Below are 25,880 nucleotides of genomic sequence, written 5' to 3' on the forward strand. Positions count from 1 at the left end.
ATATATATATATATATATATATATATATCGCCTAGGACCTTTAAGATGGACAAAACACCCTTATGAGAGAGACTAGTTTAATTAAAAGCAAGCCCTTAAGGGAAATCTTTCTAAGTTGCCATGACAGTGATGTGAAGGAAACGTTTATCTCATTCATACAAAAATTTTCGTTTGTAGGTTTGGCTTGCAGGAAGTATGTCTAAACCTTTCGGGTCATTCATACGTGAAACTCCATTAGTAGGAAGCAGCTATAAGGATACAGTTTTGTCGCCGTGCTTGCAGTTCGTCACTTATGAACGAGGACTTGAGCTTGACCGTGAACGGAATCAATCAGCACACCTTGGTAGCTACAAAAACGGACGAGAACCTAAATGTTTAAAAAACAACTAGTAAAACTGGCCGTTCACGCACAGAAATTCCCGAAAAGACATGCTCATTCCACTTCTAAGTAATAAGTGCATCGCCCCACTCAAAACACAGCACAAATCTTTGTCGAACAGGATACCGGTCCTCGTAAAACTAGCTCTAATTGAGTCTTATGTGAGTTCGTGATCCAGCTAGCACACAACTGTGGTTGCACTGCACACCACACTGTAATCAATCTTGCGTTTGCGTGCCAGTGCCAGTGCGTGCATGTGTGTCGCACATGTGTAAGTATCTCGTTAACAATTCGTTCGTTCTCTGCATATCTATCCATACGCAGTAACTCACAGGCTACTGGAGACCAAGTGAGATACGTCGAAGGACATAGACGGGCTTCTCTGTATTCCGAAGCGTCAGAAAACCCGGACACTACTCAGCCAAGGCCCTCAGCCCTCTTGCGGATGGCCGAACACAACATTGAACATGACGTGGAGAATCATCATCCAGAACCCGCCATATCGTCAATAAAGGTCGACGTTCAAGGTGAGTAGAAAGAATGTTTCACTATTCCCAATAGTATTTTCCGTCACATCAGTAACACTGATAATGATTTCGAAAGTGTATCTAAGGGCTTAGTGAATATCGATTAAGTGATTCAGTTAAATCCAGGTCGTTTTAGTCATCGAAAAGTGACGGGCATTTTTGTAAGTTACGGCTTCTGAATACGCACGAGATGCATAATAAGTTAGTTTGCTTTGCTGTGGCACCTCATGCTTTCAGCAGGAGATTTTGGTGTTACGTACCGTGAGTTACTGATCGCTTCCCACCTCTTCGTGAACAGCAACTTTAGATGGATTATGACGCAGCACTTTTCAAAGCAACATTTTCGGGAGTTTATGAGATAATTCCTCGATAGAGGTTGAAAAATGCTAACCGAAACATCTGCTTTGGTATCATGGAGATGAAGTTTGGTTTGTATTAGGGCCATTTGACAGTTTTCCCAAAGGATAGGATTCCCTGAAGCGAATGTTTCCTGTGTTCAGTACACTTCCTTCTCAACGGTTCACACGGATGTGTAAAAGCAATATGGTCTATATGTTTCTCAGTTACTCACCATTTTAATCCCGGTCACAAAAAGTGCTGAGTTTCCTACCTAGCTGAACGAACATATGAGGCACTAAATAATAAGATATATTATCAATAAGATTTGACGAAAACAATGGTGCTTATGGGGGCCTTCGGAAATGGATGGCTTCCACGCACTGCTTCCTCTGCTATTCATTCACACTAGGTTTGATCGGAAATTCATTTTCTCAGTGAATACTCGCGGCTGCGAATGTAAGGCTGCCTTATTGGCAAAGTTGAACCGAATCTTGCCATGACGGGTTTGTCAGCTTTGGCCAAACTTTTTTCGGATTGACAGTGAACTAAAAAATATCGAGGCCAGTACACAAGACCTTTCTACTACCAATTTGAGGGGGATAAACCATTTATGGCTCAGGATGTATTTCTTGTCTGTTTCGGCGTGATTTCATTCCTCGAGGAGGAATAATCATAGGAGGGATTTCGTTGGCTTCATGCTCCTCTGCTTGAAAGAGGTGGTTCTCGCTGCGTGGTTGTTTCGAAGGTGAGGGATGCGCATCTTATGTCTCGGTAAGACTGCAACTATAGGCCGGACACTCCATTAACACCACACATATGAGCATAGTTTTGAGAAAAGGCGAGAATCCATTTTTTGCTATGTTGGTGTTGAACAGTATGTAATATGCCATAATATATGTGTTATCGGAGAAACAATTTGAGTAGAATGATGCAAGGACTCTCCCGTTCATTATATGATTTTGGTGTTCTATTTTAGTATCAGCTGTGGGGTATTCTCAAACACCAATGGTATTAGATAAATGAAAGTCCAGGTAGTCCACATCTGTCAGGTTTTGAACGCGTTATACACTAAAGTTCGACTGATGATTCTTGACCTGTTAGTGCGGCTATTTGGATTTTTAAGTGTCACATAACTTCCCAGAGACGGAACCTCTCTATGAGGACAAGGTTGCTTTGTCCGTTGTTTTAGCACTCACACGCGTATTCGGTGCTCGGTGGCTGAAATGAAATCAAAAGAATTAGACAGTGAACATAAGAAAGTTGATGGATTTCAAACCCAGGAGCCAATACCAACGAGTCGAAACCTGTTTGCAAAGGATCGATTCGTGACCTACAACACCCGTTTGTCACACCCGGGTCGGACTCAGTAAATATATGGCTAATTTGCTAATTTTATTTCTAATGACATTGCAGACGTGACCTATCGAACACATATTGAGCCGAATCGTTCTGAGGCCTAAGCGTAGAGCATGGCTGTCTGGAACCAACGAATCATACTTTGTAGACTGAAGCATACGTGGATTGAACTGATATCACACTCCCGCAATGTATCAGGATGGACAATGATCGAGTTTACTTTTGAGTCTGTAAAGTGATGTTCATCTCTAGCAACGTCACTGACAATACTTTGCCATAAAAAAACAGTAGATAGCGAAGAAGTGGAAAATTTTTCGCTTACAAATCGTAAATAAAGGTTTCATATAGTTTTAAAACGGTAACCAATTCATTTTTACTCAATTTGCATATTGCTGAGTGACTGTAATAAGAGAAGAACTCTGGTTTTCGGAGAGGTTTGGTAACAATCGGTAGATTTATTGCTGGGCAACGTTTCGCTTTTGACAGAAAAGCTTTGTCGGGTCAAGTGACCAGACATGAGGTTGGTCGAGATCTAAGGAGAAAGCCAAGTCAAGCTAAATCTCTGTTCAATGCCGGCCGAAGGATTTTGTGTGTTAAAGTGGATGAGCAGGTGTTAGGCCGATGGTGAAACCTGAATGGTCTGCGTCCAGCCTAAGTTTTAGTTCTTTTGGTTATTGATAAAACGGAATAGTGGAACTGATTCTGTGAACAACAGTACCCTCAAGGTTTTGCTTATAGGGACGAAAGGGACATTTTAACAGGATCATTTTAAAGACAAATGTTCAGATCACATCCTTAGAGTTACTAGAAAAACCGGAGTCCCAGAACATTTCTCAGTTGAACCCGAAAATCTTTCGGTGACGAAAACGGAAAGCTATCTTGTGTGAACAGGATCGTTTGTGACTTGATTACGTCATCAGCTATATTTCAACCCGGCGCTGGTCTCACGTGGAATGTTTCGTGCATCTGAGACTGAGTTACCAATTAGGATTCAGACATCCAATGCTCATAAATTCAAGCCTAAGAAGGGAGCAGCTTAATTGCAAAAATTTCTAGTTCAAAGTTTCAACTGCACTTTCACAATGCTTGAAGTGTCAGCAGTTACAACAGGCTAAACCTCCCAATATGCACAGGATTGTAATATGCCTTGAGATGATATTTAGTTTGAGGGTGTTAGGCATCCATAAGAACTGGTTATGTAGTACATTAAGACAGTCTTCACGATGACATTGCACCTCGTGTTTAAACATTGACACTGGCAACTTACCTAGAGCACTCTGAAAATTGAGGTGACTGTAGGTTGTCGGCGAACACCATGCATAATCACAGACCTGAATCAATTCCCCAACTTGCATCTGGTAATCCTGGCGTCTCGTTCGAGGTGCAGTTTATGGGGCAAACATTTTAAGTTGAGTCATCCAATGAACAGCCAGTCAACATAATTGTCCTACTCTGATTGGACAAATTTGCCCTTGTTAATTTTCCGGCTGATGATTAAATGTTCCCGTGGCATGATTGGTTGGTCATCCTAGTCAGGTGTGCCGCGTTTCCGTACCCCCACGATGGTCAGTCTCCGAGTCTTGAACAGTATCGTATAGGGCGTTTCGATCCTTCTTTATTGGCAGTTAAGTCGTTAGTATAAGGTTCTAGAAGAACGAATGTAACAGGGTCGAGGAAAACTCAGTGCTTTGAGGCTAATAGCACTCATATGCGCTCGCATCGAGAAGAGGTTCTTAAATTTCCAGTGACCTTAGTCTTACCAAGTACCAACAGCTTGTGAAAATAAGGAGTCATAATGAACTGCTGTTTAGTTCAAGAACAAGCATCCACATGAGCAATCCTTAAATTGTCCAATTTTTTAGCCGATTCCAATAGATATCGCCATCGATCACAATAAAATGGATTCTTTTACCCTATATTGTATTTTCGAAGTAGGCTTTTGGTAGGGAAATCGACCGAATTTGCTGGATTTAACCACGTTTTGAATTGAAGGTTTCGTCAAGTTCTAGACATGAAAACAGTGTTGTAGTTCTGAGGCTATCGGAATAGCATGGGTGCATTTTGGGCAACAAAAAAAACACGAAAATTTGCGTGTTTTGTACAACTTCAACAAAACCATCTCACCACTGAACCAAATATATTTTAAGGCCTCATTTGCATCGTAGATATGCTTGGAAATTATGGGTTATTTTATGACAGAAGAGAATACCATCCACGGCCACTGGAAGTCTTTCAAAGTGATGCATAGTTGTGATGAACTCACCTGATAGACTGAATACTTTTGGCGGCATAATCTACAGCCAACCGAAACTAAATGCGCTAAAGTCTAAAGTCTAAAGTCTAATCATGCTAGTGGAAGTGGATCTTCATTCAAAACTGAGAAGTATTCAAATGGAGGAAGAGCAAAAAACCCAACAATCGCATATTGTTTCCACTGTGTCAGGTAGGCAGAACATTTTCTCAGATCAAATCAAACGTTTTTGAGAAAGTTCACATCAGTGATATCACAGAACAATCTAATTTGGTGATTCCGCAAAGGCACAAGTGGATGTCAAGTTACTGAAGTATTCTAATATTGCTCGACGGTGTGTACTACACTTCGTCGGACGAACGACGCAACAACATTCAGAAGGTTCAGTGTTTTGTGCAGAACGCTATCGGGAACACGTAACTGGATTATTAATTCATTGCAAACACGTTCACATGAGTCGCGGGTTGACTAGAAACATCTGTCATTGATCATGCGCACTGCCCTGTTACAAAACCCTCTACGTAACTAAATGAGCACTTAAACAAAGGCGGAAAACAAGTTGGTTTTCACACGTCGAAATGACAAGCATTTCGGGTGTGAGAGCCAGCACGTTCCCATTGAAACAGACATGTGGAAGAGTGTTTGCTTTCATTTTTTTGTGCGCATCGTTGAGCAGCGCAAAGGAATGTTTAGGCTAAAGGTTTGCCAGAAAAGTGAACTAGCAAATCTCACTTACTTGATGTAGCTGGTTGAAACTCCAGGTGCCATGGTCCTGACTCTTGGTACGGTCCACGTTGTAGCAAGAAATTACCCAAATGCAACCCATTTTAGTTGAAACAGCGTTGTTTACTTTCATAAAAGTTTACCGACAACCAATGTGATGGCTTCTGCTTCGTAGTAAGATATTTCTCTAACTTTGTTGATTGACTTGACGTGACCAAAACGTGATATTTACACAGTAAAATTGATTATAAAGATACCGAATATTTCTGTCAGATCACTTAAAGCGCTATTCTATATGTCACCCCGGGAAGGCGAGTAGGTCTCTTGAGTTCTCGGGGTATAAGTGCCGAGCTAACGTAGTAATTCCGAGTTTGTGGAATCGTTCATTCTGCCCTCATCATCAACTGTGTTGGTGGCTGTGCAGCTCATGATTACAAATCACCATTTCAACACAACCTAGCTACTTAGGATAGGAGTGGTCACTTTATGAGCACAATTGTTTTGTTATCTGTCGAACACCGTCCATTTTCCACGGCTGCTGATACAAAAATGAAAATGCAGGTCTACATAAGTGTAGTGAGGCTTGATTCCGTAGAGTTAGTCAAAGAAAAGTGAACGAATGGGTTCGTGATGAATTAACGCATAAATGGATTGAAAATGCGACTTAAGACAGCGAAACTTATTGGAGGTTTGGTTTTGTGTTATCAAAAGATTTCAAGTTCCATTCATACTGGAAACGACTCTTAATCTTTTCGTGTTCTTCAGGAGATATCTGTTATGGAATGAACCACAAGCTGAATTACATGGCAACTATGACCCTCAAATTTTGTCACTTACTTCTTACAGCAACTTTACGCTAGGTTTGCAAGCGGATTGGTAAGAAGTTCGATCTGACCGGTCACGAGGCTATGCACTTAAGTGAACTTATTAAAGGTCAAAAATCCTACAAAAACAAAATTCACTAATCCGAGTTTTGTAGTTTTTCAACCCACTGGTAGGAGATGATTCGTCATGGGTTAGTTCTCATAAAAATATTCGATTTTACGTTATTTTTTGGCTGAACCATCTTGAATTGTACCGATTCGGCGAGCTTTTCGGAGTTGGTGATTCAGATTTTGTTAAAACGCATTTTCGGTCACTCACACGATCGATTTGCACACGGAACGAGACTATTCGAAACCCAGGCAATAACCTGGGGCTTGACAGAGTCAGGGGGCGGGGCAACAGAAGCTCAACTTACATGCAAATTATGTTTTCACATTTCGACAGCCGGTTGCTTTTGGTCAGTGTAGAACACTGGAGAGTGTAAACAGTTGTAAAAAAGGCACATGCGATCACCTCGAGCAGAATACATCATTAATGCAGGTACCCGGAGTCTTGAATGAATAATTATTCTTGTGGTGTGTAATCCTTGCAACGTTATTATAAAAAGGTGTCAGTAATATTTACAAATGCAATGAGGCGAGCCAAAAGCGATTTGAAAGGTAGCAAGCAAAATGCTTGCACCGCGCCAATAGAGTATCAGTTAGCTGCCTTTTAAATCCTGTTTGAATTTTGAAATATCCAATCTACATGATTGTGTACCCAATTTTTGACGGAACGTTAGAATACCGGTTAAAACATTTCTTATCCAATAGTCTATATATGCCTGCTGCTTTTCTAAAACTGTAGAGGGACTTAGAGTTTCAGTGGGTGAAATTTATTTTGCAGAATGCCCGGATTAATGTGTATTAGCAAACTGAATATTAAGATTCTATTAGGGAAATCCAAACACGCAGAAAACTATGTATTCACGAAGGAAACTACTCACAAGGTTGCGTTGTGTAGCATCCAGTCGCCCACATACATGACTGTTCAGCTCACGGTCGCTCACTGGCTCGCGAGACTTGTTTTTTCTCATACTCACAAACACGTCACATTAAGCTGGCTCATCGGACATCGATTGTCGGTACCGTCTAGTGAGCAACTACTCATGTGCCGACGCGCAGTGAGACCTACATAAATGGAAACCGAACCCAGTCAGGACACAGACTCGCGCGCGCGCAGGGAGCACCAATTATTGGTGCATAGCTGAGGATGGCCATAATACAACTCAGGAAATACATGCACTTTTAATTGTCTTTAATGTGGTTGACAGTAATTTACAGCAGCATGTATAAAATAAGGGACAATATAAAATGTGAAGCAAGTCAACAGGGAACTTATCGTATCTGAAAGTCCGGACGGCGGGAACGTGTTTTCTTCGCAGTATAGCTGCTACACATGTTGTATAGTTGTCCGTGGACTTGTGGAGAGTAGTTGACTTGCTTGCTTCCTGCGCGCGCTAGTCTGTGCGTGTTGACTGAGTTTTCTCTTCTTATATATAGGAACGTTTGACGTATGTATAAAACATGAATCGTTCCGATGCGTACAAGACAGGACCTGACATGTTTTCAGTCAAGGTTGCGAGCGGGACGACGTTTGTCACGTGATTAGTGTGCTTCTGTAGCGGGCAAGTCGCGTGATCTAGTGAACACGCATGTAGTAGACAAATTAGATGAAGTTGGTTGAGGGGACATGGAAATGCCCGCTACGAGCCAGTTGCCTCAGCGTAATAGAACGAATGTACAGTAAATATCGGATGCTGACCACCGAAAATTTGAAGGTCTACAATCGAAAGGTAATCGGAAGGCCGTCGTCAAAAAAAAAAAATAAACGCCGGGTGATGATTCAAAATAGGCACGTGATTTTAACTGCTAACCAGTCAGTTTTTGTTTTCCCGCGAACAATCATTTGAAAGTGGATTGGTCTACCTTTATGTGTTACCTAGTGAATAAAATGCCTTGGTAAAAGCGGATCAGATGACCAAATGACCAATGCGAATTTGGTGCAATCATCCCTGTTGGTGATGTAAGAGAGATTGCCACATTTACACTACGAAAATGAATTTTCGAACTATGAACATAATGGATCACTTGCTTCCGGATTGCCAAATTTTAGAACACTAAGTGGTGTTTAACTGTATACAATCCAGTACAAATGAGTTCAGTAAATACTCTCTAATCCGAATGCGAATAATCAGAGTTAAGTTTTGATATTTATTTCCTAAATAGATTTTGATTTTGTAGTCGAGTTCCGACTCTACGTGTTAATTTGCTGTGCCAACCACTGTACTCCCTAGATGTCTGCGCCTGAGATATCCTACGCACTTTCAAACCAACCGGAATAAATTGGGCTTTGTATCAAACATTCCATTTGGATGACTAGTTCTTACCAACGCGACATTCTTCGCAGAATTTTATTACTGTACCTGTTGAGCACCATTTGTAAGCTTTTTCAGGAATCACAAAATAGAGAGAGCGTTTCATTGATCATTAGAATGTAGTCACGTGCAGATTATGGCTGAGGCTACAGTTTTATATCTGTGCTTGAAATTAGGTGAGGTATGTTTAACCATACATCCTTTAGGAATGGATAACTGAGAAACGTACTCCCCAAAAATTTAGAAATATGTGACGGATGTTTGTGGTCTACAAACGTTTTCTATAGTAGAAGTAATTCGACAGCTTAGGAATACAGATTTTTTTAAAAATACGTTGATTCGGTAGGATAGTATTCTTTTAAATGTGAAGATAGACATTGGTTGCAATACATTGATTTGTTACACTCTTGAGGTAGACAGAAAGTGAACACCTTAATGTACATTGTTGGAAGGGCTTGGTGATTCCTACGAAGCTGCGACCCCATATTTGAAACATAAAGTGACACAGACGCAAGCGTATACTTTCTCATCATTCACACCCGGAAAAAGGTGGAGTAACAAGCTGAACACAGCGTATCCAACTGTTAAACGACTGCTTACTTTGGCGCCATGCGGAATGTTATAATGAATTAGCACGACTTAACCTAACTCTTGGTCGGAGACGCCAGTGGGTGAATTCCATTCGTTGCGTTAAACTAACGCACAAACAACACAACGATATTGTCTGAATTGCTATCTTCATTGCAGCGCTTCAGAGCAACACTCCATACCAGATAGAACTGGGGGCATGAATTCATATGTTAAATAGATATCACGTGTTCAGAAACAAACTCTTGGTAATCATGCAACAATACAAATTGTCTAAGCTTCTCGTTATTGAAAAAATAACCTTCTATGCAGTGAAGTTCACCTGCGATTACGCAACGCCGGTAATCCTTGGTCCAAAAAGAAATGACAAAGATGCTGTTGCTTTTCTCGTCTATGTAGAAAACGAAGAGAAGGATCACCAAAGTCTAAGATGTATGCAGTATTCTTCAGCTCAACTATCGAGCCCTATCTAACAGCAGTGCTGGAGAAAAACGTTTGCAGATTCCGGGGTATGCTGCTTGACGACTTCAAAAAACAGATGCTTGCTTCCTTGGGAACCGTTAATGGGACGTGAATCAAGTCGACCACGAGAATGGTCATAGACGACGTAAGCAAAAGTTGACCTCCTGAGCAATTCACGAGCATCTGTTGGACTACAGTTGAAAAGCTGTCCCAAAGCAAAGTGCAAAGATCACAAGACCTCTCTCTGTATAGTGAGGAGTCAAGGCAAGTAAATGGGTATTCACTGGATATAAACACAGTTGGAGGCAGCACGGCTACCCGACATGGTGTAATCCGTCAGTCGACCTTAATCTTCAAATTGAAAGGTCTACCTGTCGCGCGCACAGCTGAACTTGACAAATACAAATGCTGAATGTTCCAGGCAGAGTGTCAGGTGGAGTTCTACGCAGTCAGTGAAGAGGATAGTTTTGTTTCCTTATCTCCACATAAAATCTGAGATTCACTACATAAAGGCTTCAAGTAAATCCCCGACAGATACCTGTGCATGCACTTTCACTAGGCATCCTGAAAGTGCAATCTAAGAAGTTCTTGTTGTTAGTTAGTTATTCGTTCTACTCAAATTAAATGAACTCCAATCACACCTCAGATAATAGAAGAGAGATCCGCGGGTGAAATTAAAATAGGTTTTGATTCGCCACAGGTTTGAAACAGAACTATATTATTTATCTTGGTTTTCACCATTGCGAAAGCGGTTTTCGTAAATGATGCTGCTAGTGTATAAACGGAGTATAGGCTTGGTGTACATCAGTTCAGCACCGTCTATCATGAGGAGGTCCGCATTTCCATGTTTGCGCATGACCATTCTGTGTCCATCCGTACGGTGCACTGTAATTCCTAATTGGAGAATTCCTATCTGCAGTTTCACAGTCTGTTTCTATTCGTATACTTAGTAAGACTTCCTTATTGCCTTTATCCGTATGGTTGCCCTGTGGTGGACCGTATCCTAGCCCGTATGAAACACTGTTGAGTGTTTTTCACTAGGCCCTGAAAATAGGTGAACATGCAGTTATTTTTCTCGAACTATTTCACCGACTCCATGGTTGGTCTGCTTCATCTTCTGATTGCGTGATATTTCGTCACTTTTTAAGTACCAAGGGAGTTTTTCAATTTCTTGACCTTCCTGATCGATATCTCCATACGGCGTAAACTCCACTTTCTGAAGACATTTAATAGCTCTTCTTCACTCCATTGATTGCCTACTGAAGTATAGTTTGCCATAATATGTCCTTGAAGGTGCAAGGTAAGCTCCAGCTTATTGGCTGAAAAAACGGATGTGCAACCTGCAGGCAAACAAGTCTATGGTAAAATACATTCTCCAACTGGTGCGAAATAGCGTTGTGTATGCAATAAAGATGTGTTGGGTGAACGCTCTCAAACAGTCCTTTTTTACTTCCCATCACATGGGATTGTTTTTATCCTCTGTGCTTGACTCGTAGAACGTTTGGCACTGGTGGGTCAGTGTACATATCTTAAGTGCTAACATAATGTAGCACAGAGTGGCATTGTTGGCATCGTTTATGACATTTCGTTTCTAATTCGCTGATATTACTGGGGTAGTTTTGAAAAAACCAGGCAAACCTCTTTTTAAAGCACCTTCTTTCGTTTTCTGGCTATCTGAATACGAATAGGCACCAGTGATAAACACGCTTACCCTGTAGCTCTTCAGACCATGCTAATTCTTCCAGCCCCCAAATTGTCATCTTATTGTCTGTGCTGTTTCAGCCCTGTACTGTTTGTAGCAGTCTACCCACGTTGTTGACCACAATAACCTGTATTATTGGGATTGCACAAAACATTTCGAAACCTTTGAAAACTGGAATGGCTGGTCTCCTGGATGTCTTGACAAACTGTAGGGTGAATTATGCCTAGTGCCGATTCACTTTCACTGTCCAGTTTAAGCAGCTCCTTATGACCTCTGGTCATTTTGATCTTTTTGCGACAAAACGGTGAAAGAACGATCATGGTTACTGGGTGAAGATACTTGAGGACCGTCAACCGATTCATTAATCTCACGCGGTGACCCCAATCGATCTATGGGCAGGGGTCAAAACAGCATTTTTTTATCGACCTATCCTAAGCAGCTAGTTTGAGAAAGTGACCTTGCTATGGGAAGTATGCAGCAGAACTTCTAGCCGTCTAATGGAATTGATGTACAAAGTCTGCAATTTCTTTAACATTTCTACCAGTTTTATGCGGTATTCTCAGCGTAAGTTCAATCAAAATCCAACGTTTGTTGCATAGCCAATTCGCGGCACGTAGAGATAAGTGCCTGTGAGATCCATCCAAAGAAAATGAAGCCTCAACACTATTTCGTTGAAACCAAAATTTGTGTTCTCAATGAGTTATCACCAGTAGCTGATAAGCAAAGTCGACACGAAAGGCTCGGTCATGTTGCCGAACACAAGAAAAAGATTCGATAAAAAATTCCACAAAGTAATCGTACCACATCCTGGGAAATCTGTACCCAATCAGTGGTGGTACTGAGGTGCTCGAGATAAGAAGAAGCGAGCCGCGTTTGATCTATTGACCGAATACGTAAAAGAAAGCATTCTTAAAGTATGAACAGCAGCTGGCGTAATGATTACGTACATGATAACAGCTGCTTAGATAGTTGATTTTCGATCGGAGTTTTATTCGCACACGGTAGTCTCTTTTTGCACGAACATTCCTATAGGTCCGTACTCATGAAGATAGGTTATCTCAGAATTAACAGTCTAGTAGATAGGCAACAAGTAAAGAAAAATAAGACACTCCTTATCTTTGAAGTACCGTCTGTGAAAAATACTTTGGAATGTCATTCGTTCTCACTCTTAATTAGATGAATTTGGAGATACTTTTCCCTGTTTTATCCAACCTGTGATTGGGGTGCAATATTCAACTGAAGCTTCTCACGTGGCAATCGAATGATTCCACATAATCTGCATTCATTATACCGCGAATTCAGAACACCACCCCATGTTTTTGACTTACTAGCCATCAATGGTCGGCACGTTTCTCAACCGAATAAGATAAATCAATTGTTTCTAGCCACTTGGTTTTGGCAGATTATATCCGGCTGAAAGTTGGTTCCCGTGACCTAAAATCGGATTTTTATTTTAAAGTGGACTGGTTATGCCATGTTGTTGAAACGTGAAAGGTTAACTACATCCCTACCACTTATAACGGTACCGAAGGGATGCCATTCACAATCTCTCAAATATTAAAAGTCGAAAATTTTACTTGGCATTTGGGTTGCGTCATGTCATTTACTTGAACGGAATTAGGTCTTACAAGAAAGCCTGGTATTTAAGTTTCTACAAGAATCCCGTGCATAGTGTTGGTAAGATTTCCGCACCTGTTAAGTTCTGCACACGGCCAGGTGCACCTCACGCGTCTGGCCAGGATAAAATCACTTAGACCTCATTTGCCATGCACTACTCATAAGGTTGCTGAAATTAAGTTCTGCACACGGCCAGGTGCACCTCACGCGTCTGGCCAGGATAAAATCACTTAGACCTCATTTGCCATGCACTACTCATAAGGTTGCTGAAAAATCCCCAACAACCTTATGAGTATTGAATTACAAATGTATATGTATCGCGATATCTTCAATACCGTAGCGACTGAAACATGAAGCCGCCTGGTGCAGCACATTCGGTTGCCTAGAAACATCACAAACGAGACATTCAGCTGGGTTCCGGGTGATTCTCCCGCAAAACCAAATTTATTTGCAAGCGAGTGTATTTCACTCATTGGCCATTTTTCAACCACCACTCACTTGCACGCCAGATAAACTTTCAAAAGCAGTATGCAGACCCAGTAAAGTAGAAACGTGCGAGGAACTTTGTCCAGTATATTATCAGCTGGGTTATTTTGGGTTTATTGCATGACTTCTCTAAGATGAGTTGAACCGGGGATAATTCATGTTTTATGCGTACGATGCCAATATTTCCCCCGAACTCATTAAATATTGCTTTATTACTCCTGCATCTCTTGAGGTGTGGTGAATTCGACAGCACAAGCTGACTTCTAAATTTTACCCTCTCATTCTAACACAATTCATCAAAAAGTTATTACTGCTCTCAAAGCTCTAATGGCTGCGTGGTGATGGTGTCACAGAAAATATGTCAAAGACTCCCGTTTTTAAGCGTCAAAGAGTCTACCTTCTATTTACTACAGTGCATAAAATTAAACACCGATTAAGCACTCCATCATTATTTACTTTATTATAAAACGACATAGATGTTTAAAGTATGACCATTGTGATTGGTTAACAATATAGCAACAAAATATTAAAAATGTGTAGGGTTGAAGGGCTTGATAAAAATCGCTAGACCACGGATGATTGCCATTCATTAGGTTCTCGTCTGTCTGAGGCCTTTTAGCTAGCGCGTTTACTTGATGCACTGTTCAATAAAACGCCAGGACAATTTCAAATCTGATGTTTTTTGTTGTATATGAATGTAGAATTTCTTTCCACGAATTGCAGCATCAGGGGGGGAATCAATACAAGTTTAATGACCTTGAATGGCCAACCCAACATAATTCCCTTTACTGTTGGTAACATGGTCGCATTTTGCGTGTCAACTGTAACAATGTCTTTTTTATTCCTCGTTTTAGCAACGAATCCACAACCAGAACAAGCGAATGGTGGGCCAGCAGATGACATCTCACGGACTCATACCGAATCCCACGATGAGCAAGTAATAAGGTCAAGTGATGGCAAAGTCAAAGTGGTTAAGTCTTCGATTTCGGAATCAAAGGAATATGTGCATCGGATACAAAAGTCTTTCTCGGGTAGATCTCCGGAGACCAGCGTATCAGAGTTTAGTGACCTACCTCGAGTGCGAGCATCCACAGATCAGAGAAAACATACAACCATAGAGGTTGAACCTTCAGCTTCGAGTACACCAGTAACGGTCGTTCGGAATATTGATGGTCACACTTATGAATCTCCTAAAGTGTATAGATCAAGTCCTGTAGACAGATCTGAGCGCCCTCCCGTCATGCCACGCCCGATCATTCCCCAGTCCGTTACACATATGGTTCCAATTGAACAACATGAAGCCATGAAACGCCAGCTTGAATCAGAAATAGCCTATTTGAAAAGCATCAGCAGTCCTTCCCAGCAACATGGAGAAGAACAAACCTCAAAAGAACTGTTACACAGACGCATAATCATGCTCGAATCCGACCTGCGTGATTCCAGAAAGTAAGTTTTTCTAATACGTCCGCACTAGAACTGATGGATTTTATTTTGTTACAATCAATAATCAAATGGTGGGCGCAATACATTTAGATGCATTGCGTGGTGTATTTGCAGACAAAATCAATGCGTCCCTTTCCTGGCACCCACAAATCAACACAAACCACTCACGAATCAACTGTTTTCAAGCGCCCATCAGGGATAAGTGGTGGATGATAACACAGCTGTGACAAACGACTCTATAAGAGAAAGCTCAAACCCGGTGGAGTGTATCAGGAGCCATCACATCTACTCATGTATGCAAAGTTGATCTGTATGGCAGGTATACAGGTTCAGAGACCAGAAGCTTCAACGATTTGAGAATCGTTAACTTAGGTCATTGATAGGCATTCTGACCGTTTATCAGCTGGAAGTGATGGAATTATAGTATAATCCCCAGACAACCATCTTTCGTAATGGGTAACGTTTTCCATATCGAGCACGTATCAATTATTAATAGTGATAGCACGATTATGTACCCGTTATCATTCTGTATGCAGCAATCTTCTAGGTAAGACTAATACAAAGAGAAGCTACTTCCACTTGAGCCGCAAAAAGGGTTTCTTCAGGTGTAGTTGACTGGAAAAGCATCTACTTTCCGACTAAAAATGAGTGCCCACTTCTTTTTCGATGATAATTACTGGAGAAATTATGATGTTGGAAAAAATCACCATGCTGTAAAATTTATGCTGTCCAGGTTTGGTTTATAAGCAGCGACATTTGGATATTTCGTCAAGTGCCCAGATTTGCTGTCGTTCCTCGCTACAAACCCCGCATCTTAATGGAAACATCCACATCTCCGCTATTTTGTCGAAAATGTTGCATGGGGAGCTTGATGTTCAGGCTAGCGGCGTTCCTAAGAGGCCTTACCTTGATTGTAGAAAAAGAATTAAGAAAATTCAGAGATCTGGTTAAAACATAACCACGTCTTCAAACTGCGTTGTCGTGTTACCAATCCTAATCATGTTAACGACGAGTACAATTGAGTATTCTTAATTTTGTGTCTGCACCTCCGGATGTTAGTAAAAATTTAGTTCAGCTAATGCGCTTATAGACAATTGATGTTCTTGGTTTCACCATACCAGCTTATAAGTTTTGTCCCATATATACAGGGCCAATAAAACATCGAACTTTGGATAATCCTCTTGAGAAACATTACCAGTCTTGCTCTACTAAGACAACATCAACAGGAAAATCGCGCCTGAAAAAGGCTCCCTTGGAATAAATTTTGATACATTTTTTATGCATACGCTTCAATTGTTCCTGTCAGCAGTATGAGCGCTAAACGAAATTTCAGAAGTTGCAGATTTGGACGTTGAGGCCACACCAGACAGACGTATATAGTAGGTTCAATGTCGCAAAAGAGGTTCTCATCAATGTTGTGCAGATTTCTGCCTTAATTCCAAGCCATGCTATCAAGATTGTTAGGGATGCAATTAACAAAAGTGCTTTGATGCGAATCGAGTAATAAGTCACCATTCACTCTTGCTTCTTGGATTCGGAAAAATCGAGAATTCAGGAGAGAAAAATCCCAGCTAGATACTAGTTTCATACATTTCACAAAATGTAGGTCAAGTATATTTGTAGTGTAACGTTTAGATTCACAACTGTCTTCCCAAAATCACCTAACACATGTCTATAAAAAACAGAGGACTACTCAATCGAGGATTCCTGGCTAAGTTCAACGTAGTTGACGGTTTCATTCGTTCAGTGCACACTGTTACAATGAAGTGACTTACAACAGACCAGAAAACACGTTACGCTTCGTGCATTCATTAACTATCCGGTGTACAGTTTTTTCTCTAAGCCTGTTTGGTGGGCGGCTTTATAAGCATGTCAAAAATAGTGAAAAACCTAGGCAGTTTTTGCACTTAATGTCATTACGTGACGCAAAACAGAAGGATTGTTTTTCTTCGAATTTCTCAAAAACTCATGTTAGTCAGATAAGAACCAAACCAAACTCATATCATAGTGTCTAAAACATTAAAATCACCACAACTGTCATAAAACTGTGAACATTCGTTCTTAGACTTATGTTTACCTTAAGGCCTCTCTTCGATACTCAGTATTATTGCATACAAATGAGATCTTCATCAGGCTTACTTTCAACTAGCATGTTTCGTTTTGAGAGATGAAAGTGAAGTCATGTGGAATTCGACTTCTTAATCATATTTCTCACAAAAAAACATGGATAACAGCAGATATCTTGTGAACCGTCCACCAAACACACCGACTTGTTTAGGTTTTTTGGTGCATATTTTTCACACGGGTTGTAGGCATATTTAGTTCGTGTTAATTATTAAAATTGCTTCTGGTTTACTCAGAGCACCTTGCATGAGACTGTGTGAATTGATCTGCACACCTAAAGTTAATTTCGGTTGGCAGGTACGGACTTCTGACTATCTGTGCCACTATGGTGCAAAAAGAAACTGTGTCGTCATTCATTCACGAAGCGAAAATGACGTCTTCCTTGAACATCTCGAAAGTCGGGAAAAATCAGAACAAATTGTTCCTAAAGGGAACGACAATTTTGTCCTTTCATTTCTCCCATCACCGGGAGACCGCCCACTTCATATGAAAGCTTTTTACCCAAATGAATTCTGGTTTTCTGCGTTCCACTTAATGTTTGGCTAGACTAAACTGCTAACCCGAGAGTCTACGCGACGTCGACACGGCACTTCGAGCTGCTCAACACATCCTACTAGCCGGTATTCGTCCCCCGGTTATTCGGCTTTCTGAGGGCAAGTTTTCGGTTCTGTAAATGATCAATTTACAGAGGCGTGCATGACCTCAAAGTGTTGATGAACAACATTGAGAGTGGTTATCTTTGGCAAGTATACTTATAAATATGAATGAAACACCGTGAACTGGAATGAAAAAATGCGAGTGGGTCTGCAAATGGCACATCTAAACATACTTTCCCACCCACTGTCACGGTGGTTGTCCCGGATGTATGTAACTGCTGATATGCACTCTGTCCGGATTGCAAAAGCACTTAATTGCCACACCCACGTTGTTTGAAATCACATTTTCTTTGGAAAAAATCAATTCATTTGAGGTTTTAGAAGCTGAGTGGATCAAACGAGGACTATTGTTTCAGCATTTCTTGCAATTTCACGAGTGAGGTATAAAAAACTAGAAAGCATAAATTATCCGGTCCTTGTTTTTACCTGATGGCCAGTCAATATTTGTATCAGACTGCCATTTGTCTCACCCGAAGTTGTAAGTTTGTCATGACCGCAGCCATCCCGATTCAGTGTTTTTTTGCTGGCATGAGGGAGGTTCCGAACAGCAATTACTCCACATTTCATTATTTGCACAGAATTTTCTGTGTAAAGAAATCGCACCCAAATGCACCTGACCACTATAATAATAATCGTTCAGCTGTAACACCCTTTCGGTGTCTAACTGTCATGCCACCCGAAGGAAGCACGAGGGCTGGGATACTGCCAGGTCGCTCACACCTGGGCAAAGAAGCCGACAGGCAGAGGTCGGGTTCAAACCACGGACCTTCCGGTCAGTAAACTCGCACTCTAACCACTTGGTCCATCTCACCCTCCACCTGACTGGGATAATTAGACGAGTCCTCCGATTTCCGCGAGGTTATTGGAATAACTCCACATTGGTATAAAGAGCATAGAATGCTGCCAAAATGTAAGGTGAAATGTGTTGCCTGTTGCGAAATTTAAACTTAGACTGTATTGATGCATAGCATATCCTCACGGCTTGTTGTGAAATGTACAGCTAAGAACGAGTTCAGTTGTCATGACCTTCTGCTCAACTCCAGGGCGGTCGCAAGCAACGCAATGTTTATTCACATCCAATCCAAGAAAAACGAACAGGCTCAATCAAATTGTGACTATATGTGACGATAAGATGTTGGAAAATATCTGATTCTGATTTACTGACGCAAACGTGCCCATTTACTGTAACACTTTTCGAAATACCTATGTTTATTTTGACAGCTGGTGAAATATCAAATATTCGGCTCTTGGATTCTTTACAGTTTTCAGCGCACATAACAATATCCACTCTCGAGACCCAGTAATGTATTGTATTTCAACGCATGCGCACGTGCACGCACACCGTGTGTGCTCATATCGATCAGAACTTCCGATACAACACTACCGCACTTGCCAACCAGGTTAATTGCAAGGAGACTAAGCAAAGCTGTATCGATAGAATGTTAAGACCAAATGATGGGCTCAATTTCTGGTCATGTGTGACGGAAGCTTTAAAACTGTTCATATGCCGTCAGGGCAACGGATGGTAAAGGCGATGGGGCGTCAGCGTCATACGCTTACCTCATTGCCACCACTGCCGACCAGTACTTAATCATGTTGCGAGCACGCACTCAAATTCGATTATTTAGTCTGGTGTTAACCCTGTCTCTTCTGTCACCGTATGGCTGGATCTGAAATTTGCATTAGTTCACCGAAGCCGGAGAGCATTGGACTGGCATTTCGCTCAGCTCAGCGGCAATGCTGCCGTCTGTGACTAGTGCACCCTTGATGCGCATGCGTGGTTCGGTCCAAAAGGGCGAACATCAGGCTTTAGCGAATAGTTTGGTTTGCTTATTGTTCTTGGCGGCAACCCAGTAACTGTCCTAGGTGTTTCGCTTGGTTGAACAGCTTCTATTTAAGCTGTGGCTATATGTAAGTCTCCCAAATAAGAAATAGCTCACCTCCTAGGAGAATTTCGCCTTTTTTCGTACTCCTAGCAGGGAGAATCTCGTGATAATATGTATATTAAATTTATTGGATTTCATTGCAACCGTGATGTGCATTTATGAAAAAAAGGGGACAAATTATCACGTTCCATCACTTGCACAAGAACAAAAAGTCATAAAGGGAATCATGCATACAAAGCATAAGAGATAATCCAGTGGCGAATCACCACCTAGTTCTTGAGAAGTAACAAATAACGACATCAGGTTTCCTCTTTTTGCGTAAGTTTACAAAAACATGAACAGTTACTTTTTTGAATCACTGTCGAGCTTACAATAGAGAGGAGAACTAGTCAAGCCTCAAATATTTATGTATCCCGTGAGAAGCTGCAATGATATTCAATGCAGAACGCGCTCGTCTGTACACGATAAACAGAAACTCGAAGACTTTTGGCATTATCCGAATATTTTTTCGAAACAGCAATCGTAACACATGGACTACATAACAATGGGTGGTCTCCAAAACTTATTTGCCGGTTGGCTGCAATCTGACCACACGATTTCTATGCGCAACTAAATAGCAACTGATGATATGCCATGAACAAATTACGGTACTGGATGCAAGCTATCGGCACCGAAATAGACATCAAGGGATAAAATCTGTGGTCACAAGCCACTGGCCGGCGCACCAGTGACGGCACAATGACCACCTTTCGGTTTCAGCTTACCAGCTCACTCCATGGAAGCCGTGCTGGGATTAGCCCATTAAGATATCTTCAAGGTTACAGCGTATAACTTTAAGTTATTCCATTCTCCATACGGTAACTTATATTGTTATCCTCAGGATAGCGAGAGATAATTGCTAGAAGTTGGAACAAACTCACCGTGGTCCCAGCCATTCACCAGCCTTTACTATTAGGTGCAAGGTGCTTGTATGACACAAAATTAAAATGTTAGTTTTTCAAAGTCATTTGAAGGCTCTCCAAGTGGCGGGACTTTGAGTGTTTCTTATTTAAAGTCTTAATTGTCACCAAATCGTAGCGAATACGATTTAGGATGTGGCCTGCGGATATTCGTCTCATACTGTTTAATCAGTGGCGTTGGTTGGTCTCCACAGTGGTTGGTCTCCGAAAGACTTTGGTGTTCAGGATTCTCTCTATTCACATTATTCTGAGGATTCCTCACTGACACTGCAAATGAAATCGGTCGAGTTTACGACTATGTCTTCTGTATAGATTTCGGTGCCTTCCAGGCACCAGAGCAGCGGAGACAGCACAGCTGCACGATACACTAAATCCTTGTCATCTATGCGCAAATGATTATCACTGAAGACATTGCTCAAGGCGACCAGAGAGCATGGTGTGTTGCCTATTCGGCAGATATCCTTGCAGCACGCACTCTGATAGCCTCTTAGATGAATGGCTAGCTATTGAAATTTAGGGACAGTTGCAACGTGATAAAACCAACCATCTCTGAAATATGTGTAGTTCAGCTAGAGCGAGTTGCCGTTGGATCGAACACTGCGTTTGTACTTCGTAATCCAAAAATAAGACCCAGACGTCGATAAGGAGCACCACACGCACAATGAAAGTGAGCAGCAGTTTTCTAGAGAGGAAACTCCTCGGGGTGAATAGAGAACGTTCCAAGCCTAGCCGACTTGCTACACCATTTTACTGCACGGAACTAAAGCAACACCACGAACATGTGTGATACCAATGATGATTAAAAAATCGTTCAAGATAGCTAGACACCTGGACTATTTCCCTAGCGAGGTACGCTTTGCTAGAGTTGACATTTCTCCAGACGGCCGGACGATTTCATAACAATCCAAGGTGTTCGTCTTTTGGCTGGGTCGGGGGCTTAGATGAAGTCAACAAACACCCTATAGAGTGGCCGATCCCGTATATTGAATTTTTTGGGTTGTGTGAACCTACACATAGTATGGCAGTTGTCGCCTTGCTTAAATTCATTGTCATATCGCATGTTGGATTCATGAATTGAGCTGACATCAGGTGCATTGGTTCCGCCATGCTACTGGCACGGTCACTTTGATATGTGCATAATTTTGCATTGCTTTGTTTGGGATGCAAAAAACACGTTTTTCAAATGACCACACTCTATTTCGATGCCACCATTCGTGCTCTGATGGGTGAGTAAGGCATTTGGAAATTCAGCACCACCCTCCCCCATCACTCTTGCCTCTGGGAAAACCGCCTATGAACTAAATTCATCTCGGTTCTTTGGGAGTTGGCTTAAACTTTATACAGTTTAGGAGACCTACTTATTACCCCGAAGGAACTCGCTCAACATGTGCCAGAGACATAACTTACACTAGCACCAAAGATACAGATGACAACCGCGTGCTCATCATCGGTGGACGCAGTGATGATATCTTTCAAACTGGTGACTAAATGTTTACAACTCGACTGCCATACTCAGCGAACGGCCAAATGATCAACAACGAACATTCTCATGATGTGTTGGTAATATCGACGACCATGACATTTTGTGGCGGTTCTCCCAGATTACCATAAAAGCGCCAGATGTCCCTGAGATAGTCAAGTCACCAAAAAAGGAAGCGAGCGTACGCCCCTTCTAAAGCCAAATCATGAACACTTCCAATTTCGATAAGCCAATCCGTTGATTTCCAATCTCATACCCATCCGCTTGTTGTGCTGAGTAAAATTCAAACTCATTGGTTTGATGGGAATTTTCTCAAGCCAACGTGGTACGACCTGAGCTACGCTATGTCGCATGAAAGACGCCAACAGAGGATCAGAATGTCGAAAGCTACTCCGCATTGGCATTGAATGAGTTCATGCGAATTCTTCTAAGAGCTTGAAATGGACTTCCTTCATGAGCTTCAGTGTGACCGGCTACCCTTGCTGCTTAGTTCAAGTCATCCCTACTTCCAACATTTACAGCTTATTCATTCATATTTTGATGGGCTCATGAGGCTTGTGTTGAGCATCTTTTCTCTGCGTGGAAGGCTGTTGTTCTATATAAGCTGGCTACAGCTCATAGTCTGCTACTGGCCAGTCTGGTTAATGAAGCAAGTAATACCTATGTTGGAAGCATACATGATAATTTCCGTCAAACGTATAAAGCAAAGTATTCACAATAAGATAAAAGCAGCCGTCGTAGTGTAAGGACTTTCCAGCTATCATTCTCCCATCTTTCACACAAGAGGTGAACTTTTGGACAGAAAAATTATCTTGCTTCGGAAATACTCAAACTGAGTTACGAAACTATGCTTCTTTTTGTAGGGTACTTTGCTGTATTTTTTTTTACCATAATTGCTGTATATTTCGTGGAATTCTCCAATACGGTCGTGGACAATGGTTTGCACAAAATGGACCGTCTCCCTACTGCACACATACAAAGTAATATATAAGCGGGTGACCAACATTTCGCCACCATCAACTTTAACAGCTGTAAAAACCGCGTGCTTGTAGTACTGTGATTCTAACTGCCACAGTTTCGTCCACCGGTGATTCGGCGAGGCGGGGTAGGTAGCTGCGCACTGGAGACTGGGGGTGATTAACTGATGCGAAGATGCAGGTTTGTCAGTGAACTTTTAAGTGGGCATAAAATCTGGTCATCACTGTATTCACCTCATTCATAGTTTGGACCTGCCTAACAAATCACAAACGGGAAGTTGCAAAACCACAAAATTCCACGTCTGCTTTTGCATTGAAGTGACAAGGAAACATAGTGAATAGGAGATAAATTAACTGTGCGGCTGTTGGTGAAGTTCTGGAATGGTTGTGTGGACTTTATCACGATGTAGCCAACGGGTTGGTGCAGTCTCCCCTAGTTCCAAGGAAACTCAAGTGTGGCCCTATCATTTACCGCTTGAAGTTACAATTTTCCTGAACACAAGAACTCAGTGATGTGATTGGTATCTGGAGTGAGGTGCAGGTGCCAAAGTTCAAATGCTAGTCGATTCCGTGCAAGTATGAGCGAGCGGATGGACGAGCAGCAACGTACCGACTGCGTGAACCGTATAGACTGCTCATTTCGCCTTTCATCGGATGTGTATCAGGGGCGCAAAGATACATCACTCATCTCATTGTTCAATAAATCGGTGGAACTTGGTTTTTGGACTGAACTATCATCGCAGCATCCAGAACGGTACATGCGCAAATACCACAGAACGTGTCGGATTGGACAAAAAATTAGTGTCAAAAAGTCGGGCTCAGCTTGGTTTCATTGATTTTTTCACTACTTCGCTGTGTTCGATCAGTGTACATTCAGAATTTCCCATCCATTTCGTTTACGCTTCTATCATTTGCATCACGTACCACGCTTGCGACCTTGACCCACACCAGGTCAGGTTGGTTTTGTTATTGCAACTGTCAAGCTTCGGGGATGAATACACGTGCAACTCGACACACGCACACACACACATAGGACAATAAGACCACTAAACTCCACAGTCCTTAATTAATGGTATGCTGTTTGTAACTGGTCAAATTAAGAATCAGGTGTATGCGCTAACAAGAATAATTAGTTAGTTTAGAGTTACTAAGTGCACATCATATAGTATTAATGCAGTGCAAAAGTTGAATAAGTCTAAAGAAGACTTGTTGATTGAGCATAACCGATACGAGTACCGGAATAACGGTCCAGGGGCGAGAGCTCTTTTCTCTGCAGTATATCTTCTGCATGTGTTCCACGACTGTCCGTGAACCTGTGGAGTTAGGTTGTCTTCCTGTCTTGTTTTTGCGTGTGTGTGTATGCTGAGCATGTGCCGGGCCTCACCAATTGGCATGTTCGATAGCCAGACTGGAAACATCTTATTTCAGCACTTTTGTCAGTTCATACGGAAAGTTCACCAGAATAAATCGTCCCAGCTCCCATGGATTATCTTTGTGCTTGTTTAGTAAGTTTACGACTCAGGTATTAAGTCCACTGGAAGTAACTGAAGCATACTGACAAACCTGGTAGATGTCGCTTCAGTCATTTTTTACGCTGAACAGTTCTTACTGTTTGTGTATCAGAAGTTCCTGTAAGCTTAGTACATCTGTTTCGGCTCATTCTGGAGTAGGTCATTACATTTTGATCCTGCTTGCCCTTTTTTACAATGAATGTTATGCACTTCTCTGTCTGTCCTGGCTGTCGCGTCTAAGCTTGTCAGTTATATTAGATACGGATATAATCTTCCCGTATGAGAATGAGTGGACGTGAAAGGATCAAATGCACAAAAGTATTTTCTTTACGTCTCCCGTCGTTTGGGCACATTCTGGAAGCTTGAAGCAACCTTATGTGGAAGAGGTGAATGAAAGTTGGAGTCCAGCGGAGCTAAGAACACAGACGGATTTGTTGTCTGTCGCGACTCGCTTTGTGGATGTTTTTCAGCTAGTCATCATCCGAATTTATCCTACTTTGCACGTAAAAACATGGGTTTACGCTCCTTGCTGCGCAGTCCATTTCTGTAATATATTGAGGCGCCTTTAGTCTATTATTATATGATATAGTTAATGCCCACATCACAAATGTTAACATGAGGTCTATTAGGACTAGTTAATTGGGTACGCCTTCCTGTCGTAAAGAAATTGTCGGCTACTAAGTCGAGGACCATGCTACTGCCAACCAGTTTTCACACAGCTTTTGGCCCGCGGTTGATGTATCCGAGTAACCTGATCATTACTGTATACTAAACAGGGATGAATGATTCCATGTGGCTAAATTGCACATTTATCGTCCAGTTAAATTCCAGTCTCATAAAAGTATAGTGGTTGCGTTCCTCATTGTGATGGACAGCAACTCACGTAGAATACTCACCAGGTTATGAAAGTTAGCAGCTGATTGTGGAGAGGCTCACACTAGCGAAATCGACAGTGATTAGAATGAATTGGTTTTCAGTATAATTCCGTAGGATACATAAGAAGCCATAAGTGAAGTGTTTTCAAAGATACTTTTGTGAATGAAAGCCCAAAAATCATACTTTCATACTGGTTCATAAAGGGGTAAGGAATGTGTGCCAATGTAATTTTGACACCTTTTCGTATGTCGTTATAAATTATTCTGTTATTTGTGTTTCGAAAGATGAATTTACCAG

General features: G+C 41.6%; 1 protein-coding gene across 1 annotated transcript in view; it reads left to right on the top strand.

Moving 5' to 3' along the window:
• T265_08387 (hypothetical protein) overlaps nucleotides 1-25,880 on the top strand; it is a gene marked incomplete at both ends in the record, with an annotated part of 92,143 nt that overhangs the window by 43,721 nt on the left and 22,542 nt on the right. The window contains 2 exons of the mRNA XM_009174181.1: nucleotides 704-906; nucleotides 14,526-15,117. Of these exons, the coding sequence (XP_009172445.1) occupies nucleotides 704-906; nucleotides 14,526-15,117 (795 nt within the window). The remainder of the gene's footprint in view (nucleotides 1-703; nucleotides 907-14,525; nucleotides 15,118-25,880) is intronic.

The sequence above is a fragment of the Opisthorchis viverrini genome, assembly GCF_000715545.1.
Source record: "Opisthorchis viverrini unplaced genomic scaffold opera_v5_216, whole genome shotgun sequence".
Taxonomy (NCBI): Eukaryota; Metazoa; Platyhelminthes; class Trematoda; order Opisthorchiida; family Opisthorchiidae; genus Opisthorchis; species Opisthorchis viverrini.